The sequence below is a fragment of the Durio zibethinus genome, chromosome 18 (assembly GCF_047325235.1).
Source record: "Durio zibethinus cultivar Kanyao isolate XHJ-2024 chromosome 18, ASM4732523v1, whole genome shotgun sequence".
Classification (NCBI taxonomy): Eukaryota; Viridiplantae; Streptophyta; class Magnoliopsida; order Malvales; family Malvaceae; genus Durio; species Durio zibethinus.
The window spans coordinates 17,443,243-17,462,579 of record NC_143179.1 but is presented as its reverse complement, the minus strand read 5'-3'; the positions used below and the strand labels follow the sequence as shown (position 1 = coordinate 17,462,579).

Genomic DNA, 19,337 nt, shown 5'->3' with positions numbered 1-19,337 from the left:
TGGCGTATTAACGACTATTTTGTAGCGATCATTCACTTATAAACGCCACCAAAAACTTGATACTAACGGCGTTTCTCGACTAAAACGCCTTGTATAATTTCGCCTTAAAAATTTCAATGAATACTAAAGGTGTTTTTGGCATAAAATGCCTTGAATAATTCGTTTAAAAAAATTGATAGGGAATTACTGAAGGCATGTTTTGGCAGATAACGCCTTCAATAACCCTCTCATAAAAAAATATATAAGATTATTGAAGGTATTTTCTAGAAGAAACACCTTTAATTAGTGGACCAAAAAGTTTCACAAGCTTATTGAAGGCATTTTTCTTCAAAAACGCCTTCAATAAATATCATATAAAAATTTTTGGATCGTACGGATATTAACTATAATGTGGTAGGTTCGATTCTTCCCTTTAGCTTTTTTTGGATTTTGTAGAGATTATTTGTAATTGATTAATCTAGGCATTTTCTTGGCAAAAATGCCTTCACCAATTCTTTAAAAAATTTTACAGAGAATATTGAAGGTATTTTTTTGCATAGAAACACCCTTAATAATCTATAGAAAAAAATATGGAACTGATTCTAAAAGGCATTTTTGGCTAAATTGGACTTCTATAATCTAATCAATAAATTTTTGTTGTGATTATTAAAGGTGGTTTTTGTCCAAAATGCCTTCAATAATCCATAGACAAAAGTTAAAACGGATGTTTGAAGGCATTTTTGGCTCAAAACACCTTTAATATTCCAGACGATAAATTTAAATGATCAGATTATTGAAAGTGGTTATTTCCAAAAATGACTTCAATAACATTTTGTTAGGGATTATTGAAGGTGTTACCCATAGGAAAATGCTCTTAATAATCCATTCGATTAATTTTTAGTTGATATTATTGAAGGTAGTTTTTTTAAAACACCTTCAATAATCCATACAAAAATTGAAGGTAGTTTTTTTAAAACACCTTCAATAATCCATACAAAAAAGTAGAAATGGATTCTTAAAGGCATTTTTTCACAAAAACACCTTTAATATTAGACACAATAAAATTGGAGGGGGGATTATTGAAGGTAGTTTTGGTAAAAAAACACCTTCAAAATTTTTTGTTAGGGATGATTAAAAGCATTTTCTTGCTAAACATGGCTTTATTAATCCTATCAAAAAAACATATTTGATATTGTATATGTCAAGTTAGTTGTAGATTTATGCCTAGAAAACATTTGATGTCAGTTATATATTTATGACCAAAAAACATTTAGTTTATAGATGTGATATTACGAATTACATTTTGAAATTTACATAATGAATATTGTTGTATTTTAATAAATTTATCACACATCCGAAATAAAAACTGATAACATTATCATATTAATATACTTTTCTGAAATAATCGTACTCAATAATATATCAAGTACATATAATGTATTCATATTAAGTATACCAATAATATTAAACCAATACCCCAGTATACAAACTTAAAGTTTTCATTCAACACGGCATGTTAAAAAATTATAACAATTTGTTCCTTATATATTTACATTCAACCAACAATGTCTAACCTCAAGGTTTATCAACATTGGTAAATGATAATACATAATCACACCATTCTTTATGGACTTCATCCAGTTCCTCGTCTATGAAGCTTTCTTTACTATCCCACTAAAAAAAATCGAAAGTAAATGTTAATAAATGAGAACATAATGTACCTTTTTATTTTTTTTGAAGATATAATGAGTTTATGAAATTTATACTAACCTTGAATGGTATGGTCATAAAATCATCTAACACTATCTCCTGCATAAAATGAAGGACATAATATCCACATTCAGTATTACTAGGTTGACAAGGTACTTAAAAATTAAATTGAGTGGGTTTAGGAAACATTTATCTATACAAACTCAATATAAAGAAATATATTTCACATTTATCAGTAATAACACCCATTTCAATTTCTTTATCTTCTTATCGAATGCAGATATTACCCTAAATTGAAAAGAAAAAAATTACTTAATATATAAATAAACTTACTTATGAAGAAATAGTAGATATATAATATAATAAAGTATAATACCTCTTTATAAAAGTTTGAATATCAGGGTTAGGCATCGTCGATGGATTAATTAAATTAAGTATGGCGTTAAGCATTTGGTGTCAATCACAATAAGCACCCAATAACAATTATAGAATAATAACAATAATATACGTAGATTTCACATCAGATCAGATTTGGGCAAGGTTGGAATATAACTTACTGTGCATTATACAAGAGCAAATAATAATCAACTGATCTTTTCATGCATTGAATCACATGATTAGTACGATAAGCGACTGTGCCACTCTGCTCACTAATGAAGTTAGGACAATGAATCTAAATCTGTTGGTCAACTGTCTCCTTTTGAGCTCTCTATATAGAAAGCTGCATGATAACAATCAACATTGCTAATTAGTATTACACCCTAATATAGATTACTACATATTAAATGTGCATATTTGTATTTATAAGCTAACCTCATATAAACAACGATATCAACAGCTGATAATTCATCCACTTCACAAAGTTCTTTAACCTCTTCCACACTAATGAAAGAAAATAATGGTTTATTAAATAACCCTTCCTCAGACTCAATGGTTATGAAGTTTCCTCCGGATAAATGCTCCAACGAATATTTGGATAACTCATCCATGAAAGCCTGAGCAAGGGTCATACTATGAGTTCGAACATCCTGCTACAGTATTTAATGAAATATAAGTATTAAAACCAAATCAATCAATATAATAAACAAATTAATATTAAAATTATAAATAAAATCATACTTCTTGGGTGGTAACAGAGGATGGATTCGCTTTCTTACTTGCAACGAAAGCTTCTCTTATAGGGATGATGTTATCAGACTGGCCTACTGGCATGTTATGCTGCATTGCTACTAACATGAACTCTAAAGTAACGAGTCTTTATTGTTGCTTATTGAGGCATTGCTCTTGGTCATCAATTCATTATTGTTGTTGCTCAATGATTGCTTCATATTGTGCATTTCTCATTCACGGGGTTTTTTGTTGATTACCAAAAAATTTTGATGGTAAGACAAATTTACCAACCCCACGAACTCCACCAAGCCTTTCTTTAGGGCCTAATGCTAAAGACAAAAGATCTTTGCCATATTGGGTTACCAGTTCACCAAATTTAACTTTGACAACATAATTATCCTAAAATATAATAATAAGATGGGCTATAACAACAAATCTATACAAGCTAGTATGCACTCATGCATACAACCATAATGCCAATCATACATTATATTAAAAAAATAGTTATACATACAATCTTTTTTGTCACTTCTTCAGTTGCTTCGTATGCAAAGGATCCATCCTTTCGTAGATGTCGTTGTTTTTAGACATCCCATTTGAAAACTTCTGTGCCAGAGCTCGTTATTCCTATTAAATTACCATAATAAAAGAATTAGAATGTATGAAATGAATGTTCATAAATATTCATTAATGAGTATAAAACAAGTGTGCGAATACATAAAAGCTCATACTTCACATTTGTATATCCCTTTTTTGTTGTCCGATGGTGATATTGTTGTTTGGCCCGAATGTCCCATTGGTGTTCTTTGATTTTCTTCAAAAGAAAGAAATTACGTCAATCACATATGAAGATCAAAGGTTATATTGCATAAAGACTTATAAACAATTTTTTTGGTAATGGGTTTACGTACTTTTGAAAGTTGATATTGAACAAAATTTGTCCAATCTTCAACACTTATCACATCTACATATGCCGCAGGTGGAACAGCCAATACATCACCTTCACCAGCCAATGGTAAATTATATTGATTATCAATCTACTTTTAAAGTCTCTGAATGCTTTCCTACTAGATTGCAACACAATCTTTTTAGAGTCAATTGAGATGTCAAACTATTCCTAAATAAGTTAACACAATTAATATGAACATATTGAATTTCAATTAAATGATTATTTAACAAATTTTACAAAATAGTTGAATAAACATTTCACAATCGACTGTCATATATCATTCTTTAGATCATTAAAAACTCGTCACCAATCGGTGTACGTAATTGAAATCCTATGACAGACGACGGCTCCAATATGAGTAACCATCTTGAGAGCTCCTTCAAACATAGGCTATCCACTTTGATTGAAATTAGCATGAACTTTTGTATCACTCACTTTAATTTGTTTATTTGGGCCATTTTCCTTTCTTTTTTGGCCTATAGATGTGTCTTATGCATGTTCATTAGAAGAAGAATGATGTTGTTCGAAGTCCATAATACTTGCAATCTTAATCATAATTATACGAATTACACAAAATGACCATCTAAATTTAACACTGTACATAACTAAATTCAACCAATACCATACTACGTATAGAAACACCATTCAGTAATGTGCTCAGACACACCCTTTAGCAAATCACTCAGAAACACCATTCAACAAACCATTTAGCATACGATTCAACCTCCCAATATCATACAAAACCATTCAACAAAACAATATCAGACAACAAGGTTCAACAAACCATTCAGCATATGATTCAACCCCTCAATATCATACAATACCATTTGACAAAATAATATCAGACAATAGGGTTTAGTAAACCATTCAGCATATGAGTCAACCCCCCAATATCATATAATACTATTCAACAAAACAATATCAGACAATAAGATTCAGCAAACTATACTACATAGAAACAACATACATGTAATGAAAAGTACTTGGATGACTATGCTTACAGTGAAGTTAATGAAAATATATAAACGCATATATAAATATTAAAAAACCAAAAAAAAAAACTCTATCGAATATTATAAATAATACAATAAACTAAAAAAAAAAAGACTTATCGATAAGAAAAGAGGTACGCACCATTGATTTGTTGAAGGTTAGTGATGATGATAGGGATAAAGAAACCAATGGTCTGATAGAAATGTGTTTATGGGTTTGGTTTGGTTGAATAACGAAGCTTTTAGTCATTTTGTGTACTAGCAGTTTGTGATTTCGATGTTCAAGGCAAGGAAATGAATATAAAAATTATTATTGAAGGTTTTTTTTCTGAAAAAAATACCTTCAATAATCTCCTTAAAATTTTATTAGAGATTATTAAAGGTGTTTTTTTATAAAAAGTTACCTTTAGTAATCCAAAAAATAATTTTTCAACAAAATTATTGAAGGCATTTTTTCTCAAAAAACACATTTGATAATTCTAAAAAATTATTGAAGGTATTTTGAGTAGAAAATCACCTTCACTGATACCCTCGTGATAAAAATATCAGTGAATTATTAATGGCGTATTATGTAAAAACGCCTTCAATAATTGTGGATTTCAAAAGTTTATAACAAATTATTAAAGGCATTTTATAATAAAAGACACCTTTAATAATCTCAAAAATTTTTTAAAAAAAATTATTGAAGGCGGTTGTTATATGAAAACACATTCACTAATTATCTATAAAATTTAAAATGAATTATTAAAGGTATTTTTTTTAATTACACGCCTTCAATAACTATGTTAAAATTTATATAGCGGTATATTGAAGGTGTTTTATAGTAGAAGACATCTTTAATAATCTCAAAATTTTTTAGAGGGAAATTATTGAAGGCATTTGTTAATAACAAACGCCTTCAATAATTATGTGCTAAGCTTAAAACGAATTATTAAAGGCTCTTTTCTGGAATAAACACCTTTTATAATCATACTAGTATATTGAAGGTATTTTTCAGTAGAAAACACCTTTAATAATCCCAAAATTTTTAGAAGAAAATTATTGAAAGTGGTTGTTATAGATAATGCTTTTAATAATTATGTACATAATTAAATGTACTCAGTGAATGAATTTTTTTAGAATAAACGCCTTCACTAATCGTAAAAAATTTTAAGTTCTCTGTTATTAAAGGTGTTTTTCACTGGAAGACGTCATTAATAATACCAATAATTTTAATTAAAAATTATTCAATACATTTGTATATAAAATAAAATAAAAGCATTTAGTAAATTAATTTTTTTTACAATAAACGCCTTCACTATCCATTTTAAAATTTGAGCATTGGAATATTGAGGGGGTTTTGCACTAGAAGACGCATTCAATAAATTGCTTCAAAAAATAAAATGAATTAGTCAAGGTGCTTTTCTGGAATAAAAGCCTTTAATAACCCTTTAAAATTTAAGTTGTGTAATATTAAAGGCATTTTCAATAGAAGATGCCTTTAATAATCCCAAACTATTTTTAAAAGGAAATTATTAAAGATGTTTTTTTATAGAAAATCGTCTTCACTGATATTGTAAGATAAAAATTTAAAAAGAATTATTGAAGGCGTATTATGTAAAAAACACCATCAATAAATACACAAAAAATTTAGATGAAATTAGTTAAGGCGTTATAGTAGTATAAACGCCTTTAATAATCCTAAACAATTATACTACGACTCTGTTGAAAGTGCCTATAATATATTCAAAAAATATTTAGGAACGAATTATTGTAGGCGTTTTTCTTAGTAAACGCTTTCCATAATCTGGTCTAATAAAAATCTTTCCAAACTTAGCACATCCAATCACCAACTTCAAGCTTCATTTTCATTATTATACTATTTTTTTCAGACCAAGTACAATTTAGTGTCTCTTTCCTCCAGCTTTTAGTATTCAAGTATTGTCTTTTAGAACCCTATTTTAACTATTCATTACTTATTTACTTTAACTTTTACTTCATTCGACTATTCCTTCAGCTTTTGCAATTCATGATTTTCTTTTTGGTGTAAACAATTTTCTCCAAAACCCACCTTATTTCACCTTATTGCAACCCTAACTACAAATACTTTTAGATATTGACTACATTAGCAGCAAGTTTTAACATTCATAATATCTGGTAGCTGATAAATTACTTCACAACAAAAAGTTTTCATTTTGTGTAAGTACTGGTCTTATTATTATCTTTTGTTTAAAACATAGTAAACTTAAGTAGTGTACATGTTCATTTTCATATAAATTATTTATATACATTTTGTCTGATAATGTAGCAAGTACTAAATGAATAAGAGTTGGATGCAAAAGTCAAGATTAAGTCAAGAGTATAGAGATGGAGTGAAAAATTTTTTTAATTTTTTATTTAAGAATACAAGTAAAGATAATATGATATTATGCCCATATGCGAAGTGTGCTAAAATCGAGTGGCAATGCATCAAGTTGTTTTTGAACATTTAATTTTATTGAATTTCTTTCAGGATATGTTAATTGGTATTTTCATGGAGAGTCTGTACCATCAAAATCTTCCACTAGAGTGCTTTCAACTTTCATGGCTCCTTAATACTAACATGATCTTTTTATAGCAGATGACATTAAAGGCATGTTGTGAGATGCTTTTAACATTCATAACCAACATTTTCATAATCTTTCTCCTTAAAATGAAGGATTTAATTAGCCTAATGTTGAAATGAATGAATTTGGTGAACCTAGGATAGGTGTATGTGACCAACAATCTAAAGGAGAAGCATCAAAGTTTTATAGGTTGCTTGAGGATATGAATGAAAAACTTTTCAAGGGATCAAAGCATTCTAGGTTATCTTTCTATGTTCATCTTTTTCACTTGAAATGCTTATGTGGATGGATGGGAAACTCTCTAACTTTATTATTAGAGTTTGTGAAAGAAATGTTTCCTTTTACAAAAATCCCTGAATCTTGTAAGGAATCAAAGAAAATGATCAAAGATTTAGGTCTCAGATATGAGAAAATTTTTAGTTGTCCCAGTGATTGCATATTTATTTGAGGGATAGAAAAAAATCAAGAATTTTGTCATTTGTGTGGTATTTCTCGTTAGGTTGACAAAAATCCTGATAAAAGGTTGAATGAGGATGGTGATGAGGTATGTGTCAAAAATAAGCCTGTTAAGGTTTTACGCTGTTTTTCATTAATACCAAGACTTCAACAACTCTTCATGTCTTTCAAAACTTCAGATTCAATGAGGTGGCATCATGAGAAGCAGACGAATGATGGATCATTGAGGCATCCTGTAGATTCTTTGGCATGGAAATCATTTCATTCTAAGTTTTCAAACTTTGCATCTAATCCTCAAAATGTTATGTTTGGACTAACATCTGCTGGATTCAACCCGTTTAAAATGATGAGTACTTCTTATAGTACTTAGCCAGTTGTATTGATTCCTTACAATTTGTCACCGTGGATTGCTATGAGGCAATAATCATTTATATTATCTATGATAATTCTTGAGGAAAAAGGTTCTAGTAATGATATAGACATCTATTTATAACTTTTTATTAAAGAGTTAAAACAATTATGGGAATGAGTTGAAACCTATAATGCATCAAAAAAAGAGAACTTCAATATGTGTGTTATTTTATTATGGACTATCAACAATTTTTTTACTCATGCAAATTTATCTGGTTGAAGTATAAAAGATCGTTATGCTTATTCATGTTGTGCTGCACAGACATGTTCGACATGGTTACCTAATGGTAGAAAGTTCTGTTATATGAGACATCATTGATGGTTAGATGATAATTATCGATTTAGATTCTAAAAATATCTCTTTGATGGAACTGAATAGTTGAAGAGATTGCATTTACCCATTAGTGGGTTTAATATCTTATCAAAGTTAAAATACATCAATTTCACTTATGAAAAAATAACTCCATCAAGGAAAAGAGTGAGGGACATCTTTGAAGATGTCGACCTCGTATTACAAAAGTTAGTGATACTCATACTGAAGTTAGTGATCTTGATGTTTAAAGTGATAAAGAGGATGATGAAGCTAATGACCCCAATGAGTCTGAGTTATGAAAAAAAAGTATCTTTTTTGAGTTACCTTATTGAGAATATAATTTATTACGTCATAATCTTGATTTGATGCACATAGAGAAGAATGTTTATGAAAATCTTATTGGGACAATTCTCAATGTGAATGAAAGATTCAAAGATGACTTAAAGAGTCAACTTGACTAGTTGATATGGGGATTCACCTTGACCTTCATCTGAAGTTGCTTCCTAATGGTAAATATCGATTGCGTGCTATTTGTTTTAGGATGTCTAAAGCTGAAAAAGATCTATTTTGTAAGGTTTTGAAAAATGTCAAAGTTTTGGATGGCTATGCATAAAATATATCGAGATGTGTGAATCTAAAGAAGTGAAAATGTTCTTCATTAAAGTCACATGATTACCATATTTTGATGCAAAACTTACTTCCAATTGCTTTACATTCATCAATGTCAAAGCAAGTCACTTCTGTGATAATTGAATTAAGTAACATATTTAAATCTCTATGTTAGAAATGTATGAATGTGAAAGAGCTTGACAAACTTCAAGATCAAGTTGCAATTACTTTATGCCATTTAGAGAAGATCTTCCTTCCAAACTTTTTTACTATTATGATGCATTTGGTTATCCACATTCCATATGAAGCAAAAGTCGGTGGACTAGTTTATTATCGATAGAAGTATCATTTTGAAAGGTATTATTTGTTAATAGATTGTTTACTTTTTTATTGATGATCAAGCCACTCTACTTAAAATAACATATGACTAATGTTTTATGCTATAGGTTTTTTGGGAGGTTAAAGTCTTATTATCATAACAAACGCTATCCGAAAAGTTTTATTGCTGAAGGATATTTAGTAGAAGAATATATGACATTTTGTTCTCATTATTTAGAAATGTTGAAACAAGATTTAATAGACCATTGAGAAATGTTAGTATGCAGCATACAGACTCTGCCTACAATTATCTTTTTCAAAGTTTTAGACAACCAATAGGCAAAGCTGAATTGGTGGAGTTAGATAATAAATCTTAGGTACAAGCATATTGATATGTTCTTTTTCATCATGACTCAATTGAATCGTTTCGCACATAAGTTTTTTAGCAAGGAAATTATTCATTACATTAAGCATAATTTATTATCTTTTTTATTGTTAATACTTTATTATGATGCTTTATAGTGATTATAGAAATAATTTGAGAAATCTTATACATTATTGATGATCAAACCCTCGAGAGCTTGATAAGTTATTCACAAAAAACTTTCATGAATGGTTAGGAGCAACTGTAAGTAATGTCATACTTTCTATTATGAGAAATCTACATAGAATGCTTACGGTATAACTATAATAACATATATATTTATACCACTTTTATAGGTTTGAAATGAAAGGCTTATTAGTGAAGAGTGAAGTGTCTTCCACACGGTCTGAACCGGATTGTGAAACAATACAAAGGTTTCATCATCAATGGATTTAGATTTCATACTAAATCCCATGTGAGATTTAGAAGTACACAAAATTCATGAGTTGTTGTGACATCATCAACTACAGCTATGCTAGTGCTAGGGACACAAACCCTTTAGAGAAAAATATTGACTATTATGGCATGATTAATGACATTATTAAGTTGGATTATTATGGCAAGTAGAAAGTTGTCTTATTTTAATGTGATTGGGCTGATGTGAATAGTGCGAGAGGTATTAAGAAAGATTAGTATGGATTTACACTTGTGAATTTTTCTCGATTAATTCACACTGGACAACAACTCATCGATGAACTTTATATTTTTTCATCTCAAGTCAAACAAGTGTTTTACTCTAAAGATCCCAAAAAATTAGGTTGATTTGTCGTTCTTTGAAACATACCTAGAGACTTATTTGATATGGGGTTAGATATCAGATATGATGTTGAACATAGAATTAAATGTTATCCTTTTGTTAAACAAAACTTAAATGAAAATATCTTTAGTACTTACGCTCAGTGGGTTTGTGAAGATGTTACTGAAGATGTTTATGAACCATGAAATGGTGCATCTATAATTTGTAATTTGACTATTTAAGACATAATGTAGTAAATGATTGTATGTAATTAATGTCACATTCGCTATTGTATAATTATTATATTCTAAATCATACATTATCTTTTGATTTAATTAAATCAATATGTTCTTTATATATCGTAGGTTTTGATTTCTTAACTTTTCAATGTCTTTATATATGTTCTAAACTAATATATTTTCTATATTTGCTTTTATGATGTAGGTAAGCTATAATGCAGATGAGTAGGTTGAAAGGAATACATATCAGAGATATTAGTTTAGAACCGTCTGCGACACCTGTTGATATTGGCTATGGACTGAATCTTTTGGAGAGAAATAAATATATTATCAGATCTAACTATGTCACTTCTAACCCTTCAACTGATATTGGATTTGGCAATACGGGAGGTTCAGGTTTAGATAGTACCACATCAACTGATTATGCTTTAAACTCGAATGCAAGTATGATATACCCTAATTTTAGAATTCAAGTATAATGATAAAAGTATTGCGAGTTTACAAATTTATTTTTTATTTGTTGAAGTTGATAACAATAGTCAACGGAGGACGGATAACTTTGAATTGTTTGCACCACCTCTTAATGAGCGTATTGTAGTGTTTGCAAACTCTGATAGGCAACCAATTGGTGAAGAGGCTCAATTGTTGGCTAAAAAGATTATAAGCATAATTTGAAGAATAAATATTTCGATCGAAATACTACTATAGAGGCGATGATGGAAAATCTACCCCGTAATGTGATTAGGTGGTAATATGAACAATTTGTTAGATTTTGGTTCTCAAGAAAAGGAGAGGTAGTAGTTTTATAACTTTGTTTAGTATAATGAAATGATGAAAGTGTTTTATAGTTTAAGTTGATAATATTTATATTTCTATCATATACATAATTATTTTTTATGACAAGAAAAAGAACAAAATGGGATTGGTAGCAGTAAGCAACATAAATATAGCCACACAAGTGGATCAAAAAGTTTTGTAAGAAAGCAAAAAGAAATTGTAAGTTTATGATAATAAACTTATTCCAATGAATGAACTTTTTCTGTTATTAAAAGGTAAATATGCAAATTAACAGTTATTGTTTTATTTTAATAGTTTTGATAGTTTCAATACATGATATTAAACTTATCGAAAGTTTTGAACTTAGTTGACACGGATGCTCTGTATAAAAATGTTATTGTTTACATATATTTAAGTAAAAATACAAATTTGTTGTTATTGTTGTATTTTAACAATTTGGATAGCTTCAATACTTTATATTAAACTTGTCCGATTGATTGAACTTGGTTTCTACAGTTGATATGGGAGAAAAAGTTGTCATTTATGTCTATTTGGGACTATTTTTGCATATAAAAGGCAAATATACAAATTAAAGTTTTGGATGGCTTTCAACATATTGAATGGCTTCAATCCATGATATTAAACCGAGAGAAAATAATTGAATTTGGTTTTCATGATCGATATGTGTGAAAGCCCAAAATATTTTTATTGTTTGCATATGTTTAAGACTATTATGCTGTTACGATGCCAAAATATAAATGCATGATATTAAAATTATTCAAAATTTTAATACTTAATTGACAAGCTTGATATGCATGAATAAGTTACGGTTGATATGTATCCTATCAAATAACATATGTTTTTGTATAGGAGAATAAGATGGGTGGTAAAATTGGATGTGTGAAAATTTTTTGTATAACACACATAAAAAAAGATAAATCTTACATGAATGTCGAAACACAAGAAATTGTGATAATTTATAACATTTATTTTAATAGAAAGTAAATATTTACTTTTTTAAAAATATTATCAATTAATCATTGAACTTGATAGTTGTATATGACAAATTCACAAGAAAAAGTGAAAAAGAAAATGGCTGTTGAGATTGAAGTAGCATCTGATGGTTCTCTCAATATACAAGAAATGAAAAATCAGATATTCATAAAAGTTGCTAGAAAAGAAAGGCATGGACGGGTTCGAGGCCTTGGATTGGGTCCAACATCATCTACCTATTATGGACATAGCTCTCAGCAATTTACATTCTCAGTAAGTCAGTCTTCGTGAGACATTTCAATATTGAGAGAGGAGTTGCAAACTATGCAACAATGTTTTCAGCAAATGAAAGTAGAAAGAGAATATGAGCATGCCAAAAATTAAGGAAGAACGTGCTAGAATGGAGCAAGAGCGTGTAAAATTTCAGCAGTTACATGATCGATTCAATCATCTTATGAATTTTTTACAACAACAAATTCCATGAAATGATCTTCGTGTTCTACCAACTAAGGTATTATATTTAGTAAATATTTAAATTTTTAAATATAAAAAAAGCTTACAATGAAGTGTTAAAAATTGCATGATATTATTCAATAGGTTCTTGAGCATGCTAGTGACCAAGGTGAAAATTTTTCTTCATCAATTGGTAGCCAGCAAAATGTATGCAGTCATCCATTTCATATATTTTAATTTTTATTTTGTGAATGTATTAAAAATATTTGAATATTATTAGACTAAATGCATAAACCTTGTATTAATTAGATGCATATTTAAATGTGAATTAAGTTTATATTAATTTCAGTTTCTTAATTTAAGCTCTTTAATGAAAATAAAAATTATTAATAGAAATTAAAAAAATACATTTTTACATAATAGCGGCGTTTGCATTCAAGAATGTCGCCAAATGAATAATTTAGTGACATTTGTATCATAAAACACCACTAAAAGTAGTGGCGCTCTTATCTGTAAACGCCGCTAGTTAAGTGATATTTTTTATACAAACGCCACTAAAGCAACAACATTTTTCTTATAAAAATGCTACTAAATTAACGGCATCTTAAAGATACAAATACCACTAATATAGTGGCATTTTCATATACAAATGCCTCTAAAGTAGTAGTGTTTTCAGTTACAAACGTCATCAAAGCAACGATGTTTTTCTCATAAAATGTCATTAATTTAGTGGTGTCTCAAAGATAGAAACACTGCTAAAATGACAGCGTTTTAGATATAAATGCCGCTAATATTTAGACGTTTTTTCGAAAACGCCATTATTTTTTGCAACATGTGTATAGCCAACACTTTGATTAGCGTTTTTTAACAAATGTCGCAAATTTTTTAGTGACATTTATAAACGCCGCTAAACGTAAAAAAAAAAAAAAAAAAAAAAAGTCACTAAAAACCTAAACTCTTATAGTGACATTTTAATTTTAATGGCTTTAATAGTTTTTTCTTTTTCTTTTCAATCTTATTCACCTCACTGTCATTATTATTTTTGTATTCAAACATATGTCTCAACATTAATTTTAATCTTATTATTACAGTAATTAATATCTTATTTATTATTATTTTCAATCTTACCAAAATTAATTTTGTCAATATCCAAATAGACCCTAAATCTAATTTTCTAGAAAACCAATCTGCCTTTGGAATCTGCACCATTCACTTGATTTTCAATATTTTAACTTCCAAGTCCTTTAAAAATTTAAGATAAGAATCCAATAAAAAGTAATTGAGCAGCAAAGTCCGGTTGAATACACTTTCAACTGCTAAAAGAGAGTGATACTGCACGTCAAAGTTTTATAAGATGATGCAAATTAAACGTTAAAAACTGTATTTTCTATCTACATTTTTCTCCTACTCTAATTTTGGTTCTCCTTGTTTAACTTGTTTGGTCAAATAAACATAATTTTGTATATCTATATTTTGCAAAATATTGACTATAAAAAAATCACGAGTATAAAATTCAAGCAACTGTTGAAACTTGAAGTTTAATTGATCTCTTGTTGTTGAATTTGAAGATAAAAAGATAAAATATAGGATATTGGAGAAAACTTTCTCATATTAATGCAATTCAAAATCCTTATGTACTTGAGAAAAGAATTTAAAACCTTTTTAAATTTTTAATTAATCAATCTAATAATTTAATAATTGAAGGTAAAAAGTTCAATCAATTTCTGTTAAAAGAACCAAATTGAGGTATAAATAAATTAAGATAAAGGGAGTACTATTTCTTTTTTTTCTCTCTCTCCAAAAAATATTAATCAGTACCCTAAACCTCAAAAAGTTAACGTCAAAACGGGAAAAAGCAAGATTACTTAGAGCCTTCAACTGAAAAATGATATCTCGTTTCTTACAGTTATTACGTTATACATGTATGCGAAATATTATTTATTTGATTAAAAAATTTTAAAATTTTAAAATTTAGATTTATATATATATCATAATAAAATTTTAAAATATTTTAGAATAAGATTGCGTGTTATAAATTTGCTTATTAAAGTTTAATATTTTTATCAAATTTAATATAATATATAAAAAATGAGGATCATACTAAACATAAAATTAAAGTCATACTAGAAATAAAAATTTTAAAAATTAAAGTCATACTAAAAATGAAAATTTTAAAAGTGGTACTCACATCGTATAATATTAGGTCTCATTTATTACGATTTAGAAGTAATTTTTATTGTATAACATTTTTTTATCAGTTTATAATTGCCTGATATTAATTGTACATATTCATCACACTTAAATTAATAGATATTATTGACTCAAAAATTTTATAATTTTATTTCAAAAAAATACTTTACAAATATAAATTTAAATTTTTACTTATATACCACAACTGATTTATAAAATGCCTCACATTGAAACCCTACAAATTAAATCTAGTATTACTTAAGTTGCTTCAAAGACAAAGTCTTTATATGTTAATTTAATTGCATGCACAAAGCCAAAACCCATCCAGCTAATCTTTCAATTAATGTAAGAGAGTACCATCAAATTGAAGGTGCTTCATTAAAGAAAAATCCTTATGACTACCTAGTCCCTTCCCCGTCGTTTACGAAGGACTACGTTTATGCAAAGCTAAACGCAACTATCAAAACCGAAGCATACGTTCAACTAATAACCAATAAGTCCAAAGACCAATGACCAGATTTTTCTTAGAAATAGCTGTGATGTGCTCCACCTGCCTTCCCATCAGCGAACTTTAAAGTTCAAAGGATCAAATTTAATGTCTCTTGACGTACACGTTGTGGGGCTGGTTTTGGCACGTAGCTTAGCTCAAGAAGACTTGATTTTGCCTAAAGTTTCTATCAAGTCCACAAATTAAAAAGCAATATATAGATGCCCGTCGATCCTTCTTTGCCTTACAGCTTAAGGGACGAACCATGGGAGGTAAGCAAAGTCGCTTTCAATTAACGAATGTTCAGAAAATGTGCTAACCAGTGAGTTTTAAAGCAAAGTTCGTTCAAAGTCAAGACCAGTACGGTGAAGCAAGATAAATTAAAAAGCAATATATAGATGCCCGTCGATCCTTCTTTGCCTTACAGCTTAAGGGACGAACCATGGGAGGTAAGCAAAGTCGCTTTCAATTAACGAATGTTCAGAAAATGTGCTAACCAGTGAGTTTTAAAGCAAAGTTCGTTCAAAGTTAAGACCAGTACGGTGAAGCAAGATAAAGCTTCAACGTTGAAACGTATCCACTCAAAAAAATCCATGCTAAGGGCTGCGAACGTGGGCTCCACTTAAAAGTTGTGGGATTCGTTTGAGTGCACTAGAAAAATCCAAAACTCAACACTTCAGACATCAGAGGGTCGATTGGGCAAAACAATGCCTTCAGCCCTTAACAGCAATTAAAGTTGCTTTCAATTAGCCCAAAATGGCAATATGTTGAAGAGTAACTGTTCCAGCGATGATCATTCACATCAAAGTAAAGAGCGCGTTGCACAGAAATTAAGACTTGGATGGATGACTTGTTTGCACAACAACCAGCCAAAACGATGTTGCTACAAATTATTATCATTAATTTTTGTTTATAGCCTTTTGTACCATACTAGTTTTACTTTTTATACGTAACAAAACCATGAAAAGAGAGAAAACAAAAGAAAAAAAAATCAGCCACTGCACGCAGAGTAAACATAGTAAAAATATTTTATATTTTTTTTAAGTAGAAAAAAAAATAAAATACAAAAGTTCAGAATTTAAGGCAAGAGGAAAATTAAAAATCTTGAACTTTTTGTTCTTTTATAACCCCACCAGCGTCAATGGCTAGCTTCTTAATATATATAAACTTAAATTTAAATAAAAAATTATAATAAAAAAAATGTAAAATTTGACGTCTGTCATTAGTTCTGTTTTTTGCTTTTCTTTCTTCCGGATAAGTCCCTTATTGAAACTACATGGCGGTCCGTTGTGGAAGCGTGTGGGGGCCAAGGCCCCGCCAAAAATTTTGAAAGCCTTTGGGGCTCAAGGCAGAGACAATCAAAAGAGGAGTTAAAAAGCACCATAGAAGAATAGAAGAGGATAAACTAAAAAGCACTAGGGGCTCAATATGAAGGTTAAGATCTAGGCGTCAATGAACTATGTTAATTGTTGGATTCTTCATTTCTTTTAAAGTACTTGTGTTTGACATATATACAATGAATGTAGATATGGAGGTTAGACAATCCAAATATAAAAAAAAATTAATTGAAAAAAATACATTATTGTATTGTATATATAACATATCTAACATTCGAATTTGAATAACATAACAAATGAAAGACATTTTCCATATCCTTTTTATGTATGTATGATGAATTTCTTTAATGCTTATGTGCTTTATGCCTTTACCAAAGACGAATGTAAACTTATTGTTAGTTCCAAATAATTGTTTAAAGAGAGAAACCAAGTTGTCAATGGCAATAATAAACCAATCTTTCCAGATTAACCCCAACCGAGATCATCAAACGGCTTTAAATCACAAAGTTAACAAAGAAAAAACAAAATGTAAAAAGATTTTTTTGGTTTCTTGAAGATTATCCGAATATTTATGCTTACTTACAGATTCAAACTTTATTGAAAAGGTTGATGTTTACCTTTTAACGAAAACAAATAAAAACATCCCACTGAGATTTCTTTTCAATTCTGCTAGTCAGGCAATGGCATCCGTTACTCTTCAATTCTAATCATAAGGCAATTGCATTTCCAGACTAGACCCACATGGAGGAGGAAAAACAAGGGAAAAGAGGAAAATAATAGAGACGACGGCAACAGAGAGATGGTGAGCGAAAGATAGAGATATGTTGCACTACCATGGACATATGTAGCCTGTAAATTCGCATGTGCCTCCATTAGTGGTGTAAGTGAACAGAGCTTTCGGTAAACATGTTTAATTTTTGTTCATTTATGTTCATTTATTAAGTTTAATAAATAATTTTAAACCGTTAGTAAACATGTTTAATTTCTATTCATTTATGTTCATTTATTAAGTTTAATAAATAATTTTAAACAACATTTGTACATTCGTTTATTAATCGTATGTGAATACGTAAGAGCTAAAATGGCTTCACTTGTATAGTTTAGCATGTAGTAATCTCTCAAACCATAGCGCTGTACATAATGTGCAATATAACAATACTGCAGAAGTTAAAAATTCTCATGTACCTTTACTGGAATGTTCAGCTCCTGAGGCATTATTGGCAGATGTGTAAGACTTACCACCTTCACTAAGCAATAAGCTTTTCATCTCTTTATAACCCCGAAGCTCCTCTAATGCATCAGCAGTTGTCTTTGATGCAACAAACCTGGAAGATGCAATACTTGAAGAAGCAGCATGCTCAACATTCACAACCCCAGAAATTTGGTTTTGCTCATAAATGCTGCTGTTCCACATTTCTGGACTGGAGGCTTCCAAAAAATTAATTAAACTGCAGATATCTTGGCGAAGAGGAGGGGCTTTCTTCAGCATAAGTAAAAGAGCACCAACTGCAGCATCTTGGGATTTTCGATTCATAAACAATCCTTCCACATTCGGATCAGACAGATGTCCACTACTATCATCATACCGGATTCTAAATGGCATGCAAAACAAAGTCAATTCAGTTTATCCAAATAATTCAGAAAATTTTAAGCAGCAAATTTATTTCAGAGGTAAAATAAAAAGATCTAGCCATTTGCAGCAAAATCAATCCGTGCCAATTAAGATAACCGATTGAAAATTGACCATGATACAGGATATATGGTGTTCTCTCCAATTTCAGATAATATTAAAATGACTGATAGTGGCTCTGGAGATGAAATTCATGACTCATTTTCGATCAAGGATCCTACTTCAGTTAAATGATTTATAGGATTTTCTTAGAGAACATTCAGAAGAGAAAATGTCCCACACTCAAACTAAGGATAAAAGCACATTTGCAGACTCAAACTTTTCATTTGGGTTTCTTTTTTATTTTTAATTTTCAAATTGTTTCATGATAGTCCTAAATTTTTTTAAAAAGATGTTCGATATGGTCCCTTTGCATAAAAATATGAAAAAATTACAAATCAAGATAATGAATTCAAAATTATTAAGCTTCACAATCATACCAAAACATATTTATTAAAAAGAAAATAAAATTTATAAATTTTTTTAAAAGGAAACGAAAACATAATTTTTTCCTTAATTTTAAAAATTCAATTTAGAATTAAAGGTAAAATGGTACTTTAGTTTCCTTCGTCATAATTATAAAAAAAAAATTTTTTAGTA

At 29.2% G+C, this 19,337-nt stretch overlaps 1 protein-coding gene across 3 annotated transcripts; it reads right to left on the bottom strand.

Moving 5' to 3' along the window:
* Positions 1-1,756: 1,756 nt before the first annotated feature.
* On the bottom strand, positions 1,757-19,074 carry LOC149513791 (autophagy-related protein 13b-like). 3 transcript variants are annotated; one of them, XM_089747759.1, is made up of 3 exons: positions 18,254-19,074; positions 3,531-3,613; positions 3,260-3,426 (listed from the first exon to the last, which is right to left on the bottom strand). In XM_089747759.1, the coding sequence occupies exons 1-3, from the start codon at positions 18,669-18,671 to the stop codon at positions 3,421-3,423; spliced, it is 507 nt and encodes a 168-aa protein (XP_089603885.1). In that variant the 5' UTR covers positions 18,672-19,074; the 3' UTR covers positions 3,260-3,420. The 3 variants fall into 3 exon arrangements, with proteins under 3 accessions (XP_089603887.1, XP_089603885.1, XP_089603886.1); XM_089747761.1 differs by lacking the exons at positions 3,260-3,426; positions 3,531-3,613 and adding an exon at positions 1,757-1,788 and having other exon boundaries at positions 18,254-19,067; XM_089747760.1 differs by lacking the exons at positions 3,260-3,426; positions 3,531-3,613 and adding an exon at positions 17,596-17,917 and having other exon boundaries at positions 18,254-19,066.
* Between the last annotated feature and the right edge of the window lie 263 nt (positions 19,075-19,337).

What these genes read in the sequence shown, in the direction of transcription:
- LOC149513791 (XM_089747759.1), bottom strand. Translation starts at nt 18,671, where the DNA reads ATGCCATTTAGAATCCGGTATGATGATAGTAGTGGACATCTGTCTGAT. An exon ending in AGCTGAACATTCCAGTAAAG is followed by an intron (nt 3,614 to 18,253) that starts GTACATGAGAAT and finishes TTTCTTTTGAAG; the next exon opens with AAAATCAAAGAACACCAATG.